General features: G+C 39.4%; 1 protein-coding gene across 1 annotated transcript in view; it reads left to right on the top strand.

The window, feature by feature from the left end:
• Positions 1–16,568, top strand: part of qrfprb (pyroglutamylated RFamide peptide receptor b) — a gene marked incomplete at its 5' end in the record, with an annotated part of 19,238 nt that extends 2,670 nt beyond the window's left edge. The window contains 5 exons of the mRNA XM_079595604.1: positions 1,441–1,599; positions 4,695–4,756; positions 7,063–7,298; positions 11,265–11,362; positions 15,265–16,568. Of these exons, the coding sequence (XP_079451730.1) occupies positions 1,441–1,599; positions 4,695–4,756; positions 7,063–7,298; positions 11,265–11,362; positions 15,265–15,668 (959 nt within the window). The 3' untranslated portion in view covers positions 15,669–16,568. The remainder of the gene's footprint in view (positions 1–1,440; positions 1,600–4,694; positions 4,757–7,062; positions 7,299–11,264; positions 11,363–15,264) is intronic.
• Positions 16,569–17,911: the final 1,343 nt, after the last annotated feature.

A 17,911-nucleotide genomic window follows, 5' to 3' on the forward strand; every position in this document is an offset into this window, starting at 1 on the left:
GAGTTGAATGGAGATGAGTGGAGGTAAATGGAGATGAATGGAGTTGATTAGAGGTAAATGGAGATGAGTGGAGGTAAATGGAGTTGAATGGAGATGAATGGAGGTAAATAGAGATGAATGGAGTTTAATGGAGGTGAATGGAAGTTAATGGAGTTGAATGAAGATGAATGGAGTTGAATGGAGGTGAATGGAGATGAATGGAGGTAAATAGAGATTAATGGAGTTGAATGGAGTTGAATGGAGATAAATGGAGTTAATTGGAGATGAATGGAGTTGAATTGAGATGAATGGAGATGAACAGAACTAAATGGAGATGAGTGGAAGTGAATGGAGTTGAATGGAGGTAAATGAAGATGAATGGAGTTGAATGGAGTTAATTGGAGATGAATGGAGTTGAATGGGGGTGAATGGAGTTGAATGGAGATGAATGGAGTTGAATGGAGGTAAATAGAGATTAATGGAGTTGAATGGAGATGAATGGAGTTGAATGGAGATGAATGGAGGTAAATAGAGATTAATGGAGTTGAATGGAAGTTAATGGAGTTGAATGGAGATGAGTGGAGGTAAATGGAGATGAATGGAGTTGAATGGAGATGAATGGAAGTTAATGGAGATGAATGGAGATGAATGGAGTTGAATGGAGATGAATGGAGTTGAATGGAGGTGAATGGAGATGAATGGAGGTAAATGGAGGTGAATGGAAGTTAATAGAGTTGAATGGAGGTGAATGGAGATGAATAGAGATTAATGGAGTTGAATGGAGATGAATGGAGTTGAATGGAGGTAAATAGAGATTAATGGAGTTGAATGGAGATGAATGGAGTTGAATGGAGATGAATGGAGATGAATGGAGTTAAATAGAGATTAATGGAGTTGAATGGAGTTGAATGGAGATTAATGGAGTTGAATGGAGATGAATGGAGTTGAATGGAGATGAATGGAGATGAATGGAGCACAAGGTCCAGTGTGACGCACCTTTAACCTTAAGGATGAGATAATTTACTCACCCCCACGTCTTTCTTTCTTTTCTGAGGAAAACATTCCTGGATTGATCCTCCATACAGTGACTTCAACGGTTTCAGTGCAGCTTCAGTCTCGATCCCAGCCGAGGAACAAGAGTCTCGTCTAGACAAACAGCGACATATAGATACTTTCAAACCACAAGTGCTCGTCTTGCAACAGCTCTGCAACGCATAATCAAGTTGAAAGGTCTATGTTTAGGAATATAAATGTTTATTTTTTTTTAATAAAATGGCCGCTGGTTTGTCTAGATAAGACTCGTAGACTTTGAAGCTGCACTGGAACTCACATCTGGACCTTCAACCCTTTAACCATCCAGAAATTGTATTATAATTATCAGCCATCTGTCGATATCAGTTGAGCACTACTATAATCACAGTGTGTGTGTGTGTTTTGTCTTTGTGTGTGTTGTATGTGCAGGTGTTCTAGTGTGTAAGACCGTTCCTTTTGTGCAGACCACTGCCATCGTGACCGGCATCCTCACCATGACATGCATCGCCATCGAGAGATACCAGGGCATCGTCTACCCGCTCAAAATGAAGAGGCAGTACACGCCGAAGCGAGCCTACAAGATGTTAGGTAACACACACACACTCGACTGGATACTTTCTCATTCAAATAAACATCCTCAAGAAGCCCTAAAAATCTGATTTGCCTCCACTAACAGTCTTAAAGGATTAGTTCACTTTAAAAAAACTTTTGCTGATAATTTACTCACCCCGATGTCCTCCAAGATGTCCATGTCTTTCTTTCTTCAGTGGAAAAGAAATGAAGGTTTTTGATGAACACATTTCTCCATATAATGGACGTCAATGGGCCCCAAACGGGTCAAGGTCCAGATGACAGTGTCAGCGCCGCTTCAACGGGCTTTAAACGACACCAGACGATGAATACGGGTCTTATCTAGCGAAACCATCGGCATTTCAAACATAAATAAACAAGTTTAAGTTTTAGATGACATCAGAAATCTCTTGTACTCGCACCGTCACATCAGTAGGCAGATCACGAGCCGCGTCTCTAAAGTCCTGTGGATCAGTCTGATGTAAATCCCATCAGTCACTGCAGCGTATCGGGATTTCTAGAGAGCGGAGATCATCATTATATCCACAAACCGCTGTGCTCTCTATTTCTATTTGGAGGTCTGTGGATATATAAAGTTATACATTTACTAAAAAGGTATTCCACAAAATGTCCAAAAAACATTCCAAAATGTTCTAAATAGATTGCGACTGTTCTCGCCCACTTCTCAGTCCCAAAAGTATTTCCCCTTCATCTCTTCCTTCAGTAATTAAAGGAGTGGTGTAATGCCCTCGTCACAAGATGTAAAATAAGTCTCTGATGTCCCCAGAGTGTGTGTGTGAAGTTTTAGTTCAAAATACCCCCACAGATATTTTTATATCGCATGTTAAAATTGTCACTTTTTAAGGGTGAGCAAAAACACACAGTTTGTGTCTGTCCCTTTAAATGCAAATGAGCTGCTGCTCCCGGCACAGGGGGCGGAGCTTCAAGAGCTTGTGTCCTTTTACCTCACACACACACAAACACACACACACACACACAGACAATTTAAACAACGTTTAGTCTTTTATGTTCAAACCGGAGTCAGACAATGATGGAGAGACTCAAGAAGAAGTGACACATGCAGAAGAACAGGACATTTCTGAATGGTTAGTTGATGAATTTATGTAGATGATGTGTAGTTATCTTCTAGTCATTGATTAGCATATTCTGTCTTGCTAATCTATAATCGTGTTCAGGGGGCGGGGTTTATGTAAATTCTAGGGTTGGTGATGTCACTAACGGGAGGAATGTCGTGTAGTTCCTACCAGCCGTTTGTTGTAGTTCTTAAAAAGCGATTTCTTTAAAAGCAAATATCTCCCTTTGCTCTGAACTTTGAGCGTTGTAACTTTGCAGATGTTGTTTATGATCAAACACAACATTACACACTAACTACAGCTAGAAAACACAACATTACACACTAACTACAGTTAGAAAACACAACATTACACACTAACTACAGTTAGAAAACACAACATTACACACTAACTACAGTTAGAAAAGTTAAATCATAATCAATCACCGCTTTAAAAAAAAACATGAACCAAACCAAGCAGCTGCCAGGTGAATCACAAACTCTCACACTTGAAACCATTAACCCTGGGCCATTCTAACCCCTGGGTCATTCTAAACCCTGGGTCATTCCAACCCTGGGTCATTCTAAACCATGGGTCATTATAAACCCTGGGTCATTCTAACACTGGGTCATTCTAAACCCTGGGTCATTCTAAACCATGGATCATTCTAAACCCTGGGTCATTCCAACCCTGGGTCATTCTAAACCCTGGGTCATTCTAAACCATGGGTCATTCTAACCCTGGGTCATTCTAACACTGGGTCATTCTAACCCTGGGTCATTCTAAACCCTGGGTCATTCTAAACCCTGGGTCATTCTAAACCATGGATCATTCTAACCCTGGGTCATTCTAACCCTTGGTCATTCTAACCCTGGGGTCATTCTAAACCCTGGGTCATTCTAACCCTGGGTCATTCTAAACCCCGGGTTAACTGATCCCGGGACTATTTTGATTCACTTTTCACACATGCAACACTTGATCCATTAATACTAACACTTTCTTTTCTCTCCTCTTCTAGTCTATATCTTTTTTTTCTTTTTTTTCAAACATACATTGCATTAGACTAAACTGGGATGGGTCACAGCATTTGCATATTGTTGTCCTATCGTTACTTTAACTGCATATTGCTCTCCTCATTTCAGTTTATTTAAATAGGGACAGATACAATAACATAGATAAACTTAACAGTCATCCGATGTATGTATCATAGTGTTTTTAGCTAAAGCTAATTCTCGACACTGATTGACATCCTCGTTAAGTCGCTTTGGATAAAAGCATTGCTAAATGATTAAATGTAAATGTAGCTTATACATCCTGGGTGTTCATAAGCAGATGTTTCACACGTACATTCCTAAACCCTGGATAATGTGCTAATTTGCAGCGTCACTGATTAGACAAACGGCGCACACAATATATCTACACGAAAGCTCTAAAACTGCACATCAGTCTCTCCAATGTTTTCTGTCACTGTTTGACATCAAGGCATCTAGCGCACTGATCTATATAATGATTATCAATAATCTAGGGTCTTTTTACACAGTACAATACGGGGTTACCGGTGCAAAAGCGGAACGACGACAACCCGGGTTAAGCGCAGTGTGAAAAGCCTTAAGTATGACTAGATTTGAAGCAAAAACAAGTACTTTAAAAATTGGACAAAAGTACAAGACTAAACTTTACAGCTTTCATGAAAGAAAGAACTACAATGTCATGAAGCATTCTTCGCAGAATCATGGGTAATGTAGTTTTTCCACCAGGGATTGTACCGTTAAAGATGATTACTTAATAAATTACATTAATCAATTCACAGTAGGCCTGTTATCATTAAAAAGCAGTTCCCCAATGGAGAAAATAACAACCATCGTTAAATAAACGTAATCTCTCCCTGTTGGGAAATACTTTTCATTTGCATACAGATACGAGCGGTTCCTCGAGGGCTTTTTCTCAGCGAGGTTCAGGGATATGCAGCTGCTCTTCATTAACTTGACGGCTCATGGGGAAGAATACATTAATATCCCGGTGGTTTGTGTCCATACGCAGGGCTGGTGTGGATCGCTGCTGTCATGGTGGGGTCGCCGACGCTGTTTGTGCAGCAGTTAGAGGTGAGCGCCGGATCAGCCGTCTCACACACATCACCGTTAGCTGAGGACATTTAACAAGCACAAGGTTAACTGCTTTCACACACTGCTTTGAAATGATCGTTTAGTTAAGCTTGACTGAGTCCGTCAGCAATCACACACACACACACACACACACAAGAAGAGATTCACTCGAGTGCCGTTCATTGATGGCAGAAGGTCAAGTGTTATTCATTGATTTATTTGCGTTCAGTCAACATGTTCCCACTCATTTTACTTCTGTAATGTGACGCATTTACAAACGAGACAGAAAAGTAGTAATGCATGCAAATAACTTGCTTTACCTTCAAAACGACTTTTATTTACTGGCGTAACTGTCGGCACATGCGATGGCATCTTACCCAACAGCATTACATGTTTCCTTGCCATAATATTCAGCAAAATAAGCTTGATTTTATCCACTGGATTTCGAATGTAACACTTTATTTAATTGAAGCCTTCATGTATAATGCATTATTATAAGCATTCATAAAGTACGTTGTAATGCATTGTTTTCATAAATAATTCAATGCATTATAATATTTGCAGATTACATCTGAAATTGGTCATTAGTTTTAATGCATTATACTTTCCAGAAGTGTAACAATGAGTAGACGAGTATTATAATGTATTATAAATGTGGTTACTGTTATTCATGAGATCATACAGAGCATTACAATGCATAATTAATTACAAAAGTCATTACTGACCCTTGTGTCCGTCAAAGCTGTCGGCTGATGTGCAAATGTTTTTGAAGAACCTTAATCTTTTCTATTTAACAATGTCATGAATACATAAAAGTTTAATACATCATCATAACCGCAGTCTAAGAGTAGCAGTACAACAATTGCATGATAAAGCAGCTGAAAATGAGCAAATTCCAGATTTTAAGTTTCTAAAGTTAAACCTGTGTGGTTTGCAATTGAATTTATGGTTCTATAATCAATTAAAGTCATTTTGCAACTTCCACCAGACTGAATTACACTGTTTACATGCCTTCAAACACACACACACACACACACACACTGAGACACAAAGAGACTCGTTAGCACACACAAACACACACACACACACACACACACCTCCAAAAATATCTAAACGTTTACAAAGATTGACATTCTGAGCATGTCTGAGTGGCTAAGAACAAGAAGCACAAGCTGAAGACAGTAATATGCTGTTTACATGACTGCAAACACACACACACACACACACGCTGAAGACAGTAATATGCTGTTTACATGACTTCAAACACACACACACACACACACACACACACGCTGAAGACAGTAATATGCTGTTTACATGACTTCAAACACACACACACACACACACACACACACGCTGAAGACAGTAATATGCTGTTTACATGACTTCAAACACACACACACACACACACACACACGCTGAAGACAGTAATATGCTGTTTACATGACTTCAAACACACACACACACACACACACACACACACGCTGAAGACAGTAATATGCTGTTTACATGACTTCAAACACACACACACACACACACACACACACACACACTGAAGACAGTAATATGCTGTTTACATTACTTCAAACACACACACACACACACACACACACACACTGAAGACAGTAATATGCTGTTTACATGACTTCAAACACACACACACACACACACACACACACACACACACACACGCTGAAGACAGTAATATGCTGTTTACATGCCTTCAACACACACACACACACACACACACACTGAAGACAGTAATATGCTGTTTACATGCCTTCAAACACACACACACACACACGCTGAAGACAGTATTATGCTGTTTACATGCCTTCAAACAAACAAACACACACACACACACACACACACGCTGGAGACAGTAATATGCTGTTTACATGCCTTCAACACACACACACACACACACACACACACACACACACACAAACACACACACACGCTGGAGACAGTAATATGCCGTTTACATGCCTTCAAACAAACAAACACACACACACACACACACACACGCTGGAGACAGTAATATGCTGTTTACATGCCTTCAACACACACACACACACACACACACACACACACACACACACAAACACACACACACGCTGGAGACAGTAATATGCCGTTTACATGCCTTCAAACAAACAAACACACACACACACACACACACACACACACACACACACACAGTAATATGCATGCTACTCTAAAATAAATAGCTTACGGCTCCTTTAAAAGTCATGCATGCTTGTATGAACACCAGTCAGGTGTCCTCGGGTCTCTGTGTTCCTCAGGTGAAGTACGACTTCCTGTACGACCACCATCACGTGTGCTGTCAGGAGCGCTGGCACTCGCTGCGGCACCGCCAGGTTTACACCACCTTCATGATGGTGGCGCTGTTCCTGCTGCCGCTCGCTGCCATGCTCTTCCTCTACAGCCGCATCGGCGTCGAGCTCTGGATCCGCAAGCGTGTGGGAGACTCTTCCGTCCTCAGCACCATGAACCACAGAGAGGTCCACAAAATCTCCAGGTACAGAGGAACGTGACAAAACAGACAAATGATTGTTTTCTTTTTTACAATCAACATGTTCCCAACCTATTTTACTTCCATAATGAGATGCATTTTACAATTGAAACAGAAAAATATAATATTTACAAAAAACAACTAATTTTACCCAATAGCATTACATGTTTCTTTAAAGGGGTCATGAACTGGCCATTTAAAAATATATATATTGTTGTCTGAGGTCAACTTATGACGTTCGCTTGGTTTTTACACTCAAAAACATCAGAATGAATCAGTAATCGTCTATTTTCTGCCCTGGTTTTGAGCTAGCTCCTGAAACGCTCGTTTTATGGGCGTGTGCATTGAAGACTTGGAAGTAAACGCCCACTGCTATGATTGGATGACAGTTTTGCATATTATAATGAGTCATGTAATGAGTGAATCGGTGGGCGGGGCTAAACGGGCGTGTTGAAGTGGGTGCCGATCTTCTTCTGCGGAGGCGGGGTTTGAGACCCTGTGATCCCCACTCTGAAAAGCCAGTCGTTCGCTGGGCCTGCTGTCAATAACAGCTTTGATTGGACTAACAAGGAAGTTTTCAGTTCTGAAACTTACAGGATATTCTTATAGTATGATGACCTCTTATATTTTAAAAAGCTCAAGGAAAATATGATTTCTCAGTTCATCCCCCCTCTAAACTCCAAAATCCAGTGGATAAAAATCCAGCTTACTTTTCTGATTATAGAAACACTTGAAGCCTTTATGCATAATGCTTATTCATAATGCACGTTGTTATGCATTCAACTTTTTAAAAATAATCATAACCAAATTACATCTGAAATGTGTGTCATGTGTTTTAATGCATTATACTTTCTGAAGGTGCAACAATGAATGGATGATCATGACAATATTAATGTATTATACCCGTGATTACAGTTATTAACGAGATCATACAGTGCATTATTAGGCATAATAATTAAAAAGGCTTTAAAGGTTGGGTAGGTCAGAATTGTCTAAAATAACTTTTTTTTCAAATTGGCTTAAACTGTCTTTATATACCAATACATAATTAAAATGTAAGTACTTTGAAAAAGAGAGTATAAAACTTGAGTGACTCTAGTGTATTTAATCTTCAAAAAACACAGCTCATTAATTCCTACCGGGACGAAACAAGTGATTGGCTTGCGCGACTGTCACTCTCCGTTGCCATGACTACCGCCGCTATTACTGGCTCCGCCCACGTGTTTAGGTGGGAGTGAATGGAATTAATGAGCTGTGTTTATTGAAGATTAAATACACTAGAGTCACTCAGTTTTTTATACTCTATATTTCAGAGTACTTGCATTTTAATTATGTATTGGTATATAAAGACAGTTTAAACAAATTTGAATAAAAGTTTTTTTTAGACAATTCTGACCTACCCTACCTTTAAGTGTTACCAATATTGATTTTAGTTCAGAAGCTTATCACTTTACATCATGAAAAACGCATTGAGTGAATATGACGAGTTGTGATGATCAATGTTAGAGAAAATACTTATGTGTTAAAATATTGCGTTAAGTCCCTAAATAAGTAACTAATTGCGTTATGGTAACACATTTACAGTTATGGGATGTAATATGTTACATTACCTTTGTGTTACTTTGCCTCACCTGAGCTGGACTTATATTTTGTAATTAAAAAAACAAACAAGCAATTCTATTTTTGGCAAACAAAGGCCCTTTAACACCAAAAGTGAAATAAACTAAAGTAATTTTTGCATATTTGTATGGTTGAATTTACCTATGGCTAAGCCACGCCCCCTCCACTCACTCAGACAACACTCGGTGACGGGCGCCATAGAGCTGGTAAGTCCCGCCCCCTCCGCTAACCCCGCTGGACCTCAAAGTTGAAAAACCGTCAATGCAAGTGAATGGGAGAAAATAATTATTTTCTGGTCCCGTTCGAATTGTGCCATGAATGTGAACATATGTTGTCTGTGAATTTTTTATATAATCTTTCGTGTGAAGAATGCTACAATTTAGCGGGTAGAAGTTTGATACGGGTAGACTTTGTGTGAGAGCACTTTGTGGACTACAACTCTTCGCTGCTGTTGGCGCGTTTGAAACGTCAACACCACTAGCTCACGGCTCTAGCTCACGGATCCCGCTAGACATGGCTGTCTTTGGTGCACTTCACCGCCTTCTTTCAGGGAGAGGACAACATCGTTGAGGTTGGCGGAAACCACGGGTAAGTCAACTTTATGCGGTGACGTCACATAGGCGACATGTAGTCTTTCTCGTTATGTCTTTTCCACAACTGCTAGCCGACGAATCATACCATATACTGTCAAACTTGTAACATGAAAGATTATATAAAAAATTCACAGACAACATATGTTCACATTCATGGCACAATTCAAACGGGACCAGAAAATAATTATTTTCTCCCATTCACTTGCATTGACGGTTTTTCAACTTTGAGGTCCAGCGGGGTTTTACGGAGGGGGCGGGACTTACCAGCTCTATGGCAGCGGTCACAGTAGGACACATTTCACAGGAGGCAATTGATGATTTTTGGAGACCGAAAGATTATATATCAACTTGAAGTCACCAAAAAGGCCTTAACTATGGGTTTCAATGGACGTGGAAGCAGAGAATGTCAGAGTGTATTGGTTAGCTATGCGCACTGTGATTGGCTCATCGCGTTTGGGGGCGTGGCTTAGCCATAGGTCAAATGGATCATCGAAGGTCAGCAACAAAGACATTGGTTAATAAAGTGAGATTCAATGCATAAAGTATATTTGTATTATTTACCATGTAATTAATCACAGGTTTCCATAACATTCGGACAGTGCATTTCACATGTGTGTTTGTGCCAGTGAGAGGAGTACAAATAATGGGAAAACAAAGCAACTTGCATTACTTATTTTAAAAAAGTAACTCGGATACTTAGTTGTGAACTTAAAGGATAATTCCGGTATTTAACACCTTGAGTCTATATTGTAGTTTGTTTTGGATGAACAAGAGTGGTGGACAACATTTTTTTGACAATGGTTCCTCTCTCGAGTTTTTTACTATAAAAGAATTGGCCATGGACCCATTTAACATTGGAGTCAATGTGCATGTCCGAAAATGTCATTAAAACAACCTTTAACATTAGTTTTCAAAACTGTGCAAATCACCGAGTGGTTAGTGGTGTTCGTTGATGTTCCAGAAACAAAAAGTGTTGCGAAATTCAGTTTCTGTCGTGTTTTATTCGTCATTTTGTAAAATCCCATTGAATTCTGTTGAAGGACTGAGTGCTCGTTAATATAAATGCGCTACCGGGAACGGAAAGGGGGCTGTTTACATTTGGTCGATGTAGTCGTTTTGCTCGCTTCCGTTTCTCATAAGGCTAGCGAGCAGAGCAACTGTGCTCCGGGAGAGTAAGCCAAATAAACAAACAAAACCTTCATTAATTGTTACTTGTAATATGAAGTTGAACTCGACTGTGACCGTGAGTGTCCCGCGAGACATAAACATCGGTTATCGCCATCAAGTGGTCGGGAGTGTGCTAACGCTTCAGATTCAAATATTGAGCGGAAGTTACACGGTTGTGAAGTGTCTGAAAAAATAGTTCCACTATAGCAAAATAAATGGATTGGAATCATATATTGCGACGATATATTGTTTATAATCATCAACTAACATCACTAATCACTCGGTGAGTTTAACAGTTTTGTAAACGAACATCATTGGCTGTTTTAATGACATTTTCGGACATGCACATTGACTCCAATGTTAAATGGGTCCATGGCCAATTCTATTATAGTCAAAAACTCGAGAGAGGAACCATTGTCAAAAAAATGTTGTCCACCACTCTTGTTCATCCAAAACAAACTACAATATAGACTCAAGGTGTTAAATACCGGAATTATCCTTTAAAAGTACTTACGTTACTAGTTACTTGGTGGGGAGAGTAATCTGATTACATTGATATTACAGTAACTTCCCTTTTCTGCGGTTCTAACAGGAAGAAGAAACGTGCCGTCAAAATGATGATCACTATTGTGCTGCTGTTCACCGTCTGCTGGGCGCCGTTTCACATCGTGCACATGCTGTTCGAGTACAGTAAGTGTTCACTCAAACCATCAATGCGCTCGAGAGCTGAACGCCTGTCCTGATCCAATCATCTCGCGGCAGCTGAGTAGTGCGATTACACCATTCAGCTCTTTCCATTCACGTGGCAGATGAGTGTAACTGTGATGACCTGTGGTTGTGTGCCATTCCATTCTCGAGGCTGAACCCACAATCACTCTCAACAGCCCAGATGATTGGTCATTAGACTAGCGCCGCCCACAAGGCGCAGGGTTAAAGGTCACATCTCCATAACAACACTACACAAATATAAGTTCAGGGGTCTATAGCATGAAGCCGGTGGCTATCCAGGTGTGTTTCAGTTTAGTGTGCGCATACCCTGGGTTTTAGGCAGCATGAAAGTGGTTTGGCTTTTAGCGTGTTCATCGCCATAGGAACTAACGCACCAGGGGCCTCATTTATAACCGTTGCGTACGCACAAAACAGGCCCCGAATAAGGCGTACGCCACTTCCGACGCATCAGTTGTGATTTATAAAAACAAACTGGACGGGAAAATGTGCGCACCTGCACGCAAACTCTGACCCATGCGTACGAACGTTTTGGAGACGGAGCAGTTTGGCGACACCGATGGTGAGCTGGAGTTAAATGTCTTTTTGGTCACTTTTAGACAGAAAATTGAAATAAAATTATACATATACAGAAAGATAATACAAATATAACTTCACTCACCAAGCCTATCACTTGAAGCAAATATCCACCCCTTCTTAAATGTCCGCGCCAGCGAGCGCGCTGGGCCGTTTAGTGAAACTGACGCATATCTAACGGCAGATGAAGAAAAACTGTAAATCTTCATTATGAGTCCTAATCATAAATAGGCTACAGTTTATATAAAACAATGATTTAAACTATGTTTTATTTCTGATATAAACATTTAGATTAAATATGCCATTCTCATTAACGGAGTTAAACACTTAAACTACATGACATTAACTGAAAAGTTAAAAATATATATAAATAGCCTATAAATATTTGTTGTGGATGCAATGCTTTTGAACACGTTTCCTCTGGCATGCTGTGTTTTAATGTTTTAACTACAGAGATAATTGTTTATCATGATAATAGCAGATTGTGCAAATATAATGCACAACAAGGTCTATCTGTTTCTATTAAAAATATAAATCAATTAAAAATACTATTTGGCCAGTGGAAAAGATTGAGAAAAACTTTCTCTGAAGTGTATTTTACACTATTTGATTTATTTATTCAAAAACAAGGCATAGGCTACTAAATGATTTTTATTAATGTAATGTGACAGCACATCCGTATTTCATATTTTCCTAATGTCTTGTACCGTTAAACATGTTATCACGTGGATGAATAATCATATGCAAATGATATGCAGATGAGGATATGCATAGTAAAACTAGGCGTTGTAAGCTCATATATGGTTATTTCGGGGAGGAGACGCATGTTCACAATCTTCTGCTAAATGACTGGGGTTTATAAAGTGAATTCTGCGCAGGTTCTGGCGTACGCACGCTTTTATAAGTCTGAATATTTTTTTGCGCACGCCATTTTTGGCTTTTGGACGCACGTACACTTTTAGTAAGGATCCTACGCACAGTTTTATAAATGAGGCCCCTGGTCCGGGTGAAAGGTTGCAAACCGAACTTGGACCAATCAGCTGTGAGCAAAGTGTCACATGTCTGATGATGCGATAAAGTCACTCCCCCTGTTTCCACTCCACATTAAAGGCACTACAGCAAATTATTTTAATGCATTTTAGTAATGCTTATTTTGAATAATACAATTGTATGATTTAGATATGTAATTAGTATCCCCTTAATCAATCACACATGTAATTTTAGTTCATCAATTTTTATTACGCAGATTTTAAATGAAAAAATATAGAAAGGTAATATAAATGTGCTTTAGAATCAATAGATAAAGCTATAAAATGACCACATGTGAGCTTAAGTGTTCAATTCTCTCTATACCTTTAACTGTATAAACTTCACAACTTTGACTTGCACTGATATAGCGAGACGTTTTCTGTTAGTTGTTCTCTTTCATAGACAGCTATTTTCTTCTTGCTGTGTAAATTTGTTTAAATTCTTAATATTGTAATACTTTTATTTGATAAGTGAATTGCCCTGCTTCTCTCGCGAGTAATGAGTTTCACTCTTTCTCAGCCTGTGATTGGCTGTTCACTGCTGATGTCACAGCTAAACTCCTAAACTCAGTATAAAGCCTGAGTTAGGCTTAATCTCAATACATATGAGAAACATTATATTTGGGTACTTTGACTCAGACCCCACAAACGAAAACATGTTTGTTATTAATTTAATTCTTCTCCTAAGCAAATTCTACATTCACAAATGCAAATGTTCAAACAGTAAACCTGTCTTCTCAGTCTTCTTAAAAGAAATAGAAAATTATCTAAATGTGATTTCAGTATCTACTAATAAGAAAGCTATAAGGACTGTTAGAATTTGTGCTGCTTTTGATCTCTTAATGTGAACATCTTTATGTGATGTAATCTGGCCCTACCTCTTATTTTTATTTTTTTAATGCATTTTACATATGTATAATTTTTGTCCTATTTGCTATGGTCTCCTTTATTATTGTTTTGGTTGATATTATGTGATGTATACTTTCTCTTTTGTATGTTCCTGTTCTCAGCATTAAAGGGTTAGTTCACCCAAAAATGAAAATAATGTCATTAATGACTCACCCTCATGTCGTTCTAAGCCCGTAAGACCTCCGTTCATCTTCGGAACACAGGTTAAGAAATTTTAGATTTAGTCCGAGAGCTTTCTGTCCCTCCATTGAAACTGTATATACGGTATACTGTCCATGTCCATAAAGGTAATATAAACATCATCAAAGTAGTCCATGTGACATCAGTGGTTAGTTAGAAGTTTTTGAAGCATCGAAAATACTTTTTGGTCCAAAAATAACACAAAATAAGACTTTATTCAGCATTGTATTCTCTCCCGGGTCTGTTGTGAATCTGCGTTCAGGACTCCGCAGTGACGCTGCTGACGTAAGACGCTGATGACGTGTTATCTGGTGCGCCCGAGCTTCGTTTACAGTCTGAGGGAGACGCACGCTATATTCAAGCTATTCTACATTGTTTGCGTGGATATCATTTTTTTAATGGTGCGTAAATGTGCATGTCGCGGATGAGACACTTTTATAGCGTGCGTTTCCCTCAGTCTATAAATGAAGCTCGGGCGCACCAGATAACACGTCATCAGCGTCTTACGCCATCAGCGTAACTGTGAAGGATTGACAACAGACCCGGGAGAGAATACAATGCTGAATAAAGTCTTATTTTGTGTTATTTTTGGGCCAAAAAGTATTTTCGATGCTTCAAAAACTTCTAACTAACCCACTGATGTCACATGGACTACTGTGATGATGTTTATATTACCTTTATGGACATGGACAGTATACTGTATATACAGTTTCAATGGAGGGACAGAAAGCTCTCGGACTAAATTTAAAATATCTTAAACTGTGTTCCGAAGATGAACGGAGGTCTTACGGGCTTAGAACGACATGAGGGTGAGTCATTAATGACGTTATTTTCAATTTTGGGTGAACTAACCCTTTAATAATAATAATAAATAAAAAATAATAAAAAAAACTAGAAAAATAAATTTGACAAAAATAAAAATAAAAAAATAAAAAAATAAAGCCCAAGTTGATGATCAGCCAACAAAACCTGATTGGATTGGTTTTGTCAACTCGAAACTAATCCCGTAACCCTGAGTTTGTACAGGACCCAGGTGTCCCTAACAATATGTTCAGGGTAACTACAAATAGGCGTCTTAAATCAGGAACAAATAAACGGTCCAATATGAGCTGTCAGCAATTAACCTTTACAGCTTCATGCACCGAAATCAAACACCTGTCCGTTTTCCTTCAGATGATCTGGAGAAGAGGTACGACGAGGTCACGGTGAACATGATCATCGCTGTGGTCCAGGCCATCGGCTTCTCCAACTCCTTCAACAACCCCATCGTCTACGCCTTCATGAACGAGAACTTCAAGAAGAGCTGCGTCTCCACGCTGTCCTCTTACCTGCGGCGTCCCGGCCACCAGGGCGGCGCTATACAGCGGCCCAACCTCAGCGTGCACTTCTCCAAACACCTCAAAACTGAGGCCTTCAGCAGCAACACCACCAGCGGGAACACCGAAGCCCTGCACGCGCGCCACAACCGCGTGTTGAGCTCCTCACAGGGAGATCTGGAGATAACCACAGCGTTCGCGGAGCAGAGAGTCAGAACCGCTACATCCCAGCTGCCCTCGAGCAGCTCCTGCGTCAAGTAAACTCAAGACAATATTATTGTTGACATCTTTTGCAGAGGATCCCAGACATTGAGGTGTTCTTGGCCAGAAAAACAGCCTTTGAGATAATCTCATTACTGCTGTCGGATGCGTTCGGGATTTCAAATCCATGATGGGAGACGCAGAGAAAGACGTCCTAGCGCTAGTTAGCGTCCAGCATAACAGACTGACCTCACTTAAAGGAGTAGTTCACTTCTGAGTTCAAATTTCTTGATCATTTACTAGGGCAGTCAATCTTCATCTATAATACTATTCGAATTCCATTCCTTATTTTTTTTTAATATTCGAATATTAAATGCTCAAATTCATCCTGTTATTAATATTTACAACATTACACAGGCTTATGGATCGTCAATGCCACTATAGCATTTGGTTGTTGTTACACGTTCTGTCCACTAGAGGGACAGCTAACATTACAATTAACATTTAGAAACGGGTGATGGTGTTTTTTTTATTAACAATAAAACAGCGGAAGAAAATTAATGACTTTAAATTGACATTTTTTATATCTCCGATCTTCACGGATTTTGCATATTCTGCAAATTGCCACTTCTTTATTTGTGATTTTCCCATTTATGGTTTGAAATCCAAACACCTTCCACACATCGCTTCTCAAAAGTTTCCGTGGAGACATTGCTCTCCGCCATTATTGTTATGATACAGCGTGGATAACGCGCACAATTGTGTTACGATTCAAAAACTGTTGTTTATCAGACGAAACAAAAGCATTTCATTTTCACATGCGTGTGTAAGCCAAGTTGGCGAGAAAGGCAAGATTGCATATAATAAAATAATAAAAAAACATAAAAAAGCAAGATTCGAATAGTAGGCTATTGATTTTTTAAATATTCTAATTATATTCGAATTTCGGAATTCGTTCCAACAGCCCTATCATTTACTCTCCCCCACGTCATCCAAGATGTGCATGCCTTTCTTTCTTCAGTCGAAAAGAAATGTTTTTTGAGGAAAACATTCTCCATATAGTGACTTTAATGGTCCAGCAGTCTTCAGTGCAGCTTCAAAGTCTCGACACAATCCCAGTCGAGGAATAAGAGTCTTATCTAACGAAACAATGTCATTTTCTCAAAATAATAAACATTTACATGCTTTTTAACCACAAATGCTAATCTTGCACCAGCTCTGCGATGTGCCACACATTACGTAATCACGTTGAAAGGTCACGGTTCAGAAATGTTGGGCGAAAAACTCCCTCATTTTCTCCTCCAACTTCAAAATCGTCCACGTTTAGCTTTTTTTTTTTTTGTCTTTGCACGTTCGCTCTTTAAACACCAAATCTGTTCTTCCGCCTTCTTCACGCTTGACCTTACAATGTGATTACGTAATGTGTGGCGCATCACAGAGCTAGTGCAAGTATATAAATGTTTATTTTGTTTATAAAATGGCCGCTGGTTTGTCTAGATAAGACTCTTATCCCTCGGCTGGGATCGTGTCGAGACTTTGAAGCTGCACTGAAACTCACATCTGGACCTTCAACCCTTTGGACATGAACATCTTGGATGACGTGGGGGAGAGTAAATGATCAGGAATTATTATGAAGTGAAAAGACCAGCATCCTCGCCATCATGTCCTTCCAAACCCAGATGCTATTTTTCTGTGGAGAACAGATTTATTGAAGAATATTTAGCTTCATAAAACAAGTTCACAGCGATCACAACTGCAATAATAACAGAAGCTCAGGCTCTAAAAGGACATGATGATGGGAAAAGTGATATTTCAGTGAGGAACGCAGTGATCAATAGCCATGTTTCCATCCAAAGTTGTGAGTTTAACTTGCATTAAACATTTGTGAATAAAGCATTTCTGTCTAGTAAGTCGAAGAGAACTAAATCATCACTTCCTGATGAACCGGTGCCAAATATCACCAAACATGGAGGTTGCTGCAGCAGAAGCCACTGTGGGTGTTTCTACATGTATAAGAAAAAGGACATTAAACTGAACCAGGCGTTGCAGAACGACCAGACGAACATTGCACTAAGATCGTCCGCTGGTTAGTCCAGTTATGCAGTCTCATCATTTGGTCACATGACTTTTTGATGTGCATTGAGGAATTTATTCAGTAAATTCCCATCATAATTTATGCGCATGTATACTAAATGTAGCGTGCATTATTTTATATGCATTTCTAGAATTAATGCACGTTTTGGTGTTTCCTTCGTGTTTCTCTTGTGCGATATCCCAAAATGTCCATTAAAAAAAGGGGGTGG

The sequence above is a fragment of the Phoxinus phoxinus genome (assembly GCF_949152265.1).
Source record: "Phoxinus phoxinus genome assembly, chromosome: 21".
Taxonomy (NCBI): Eukaryota; Metazoa; Chordata; class Actinopteri; order Cypriniformes; family Leuciscidae; genus Phoxinus; species Phoxinus phoxinus.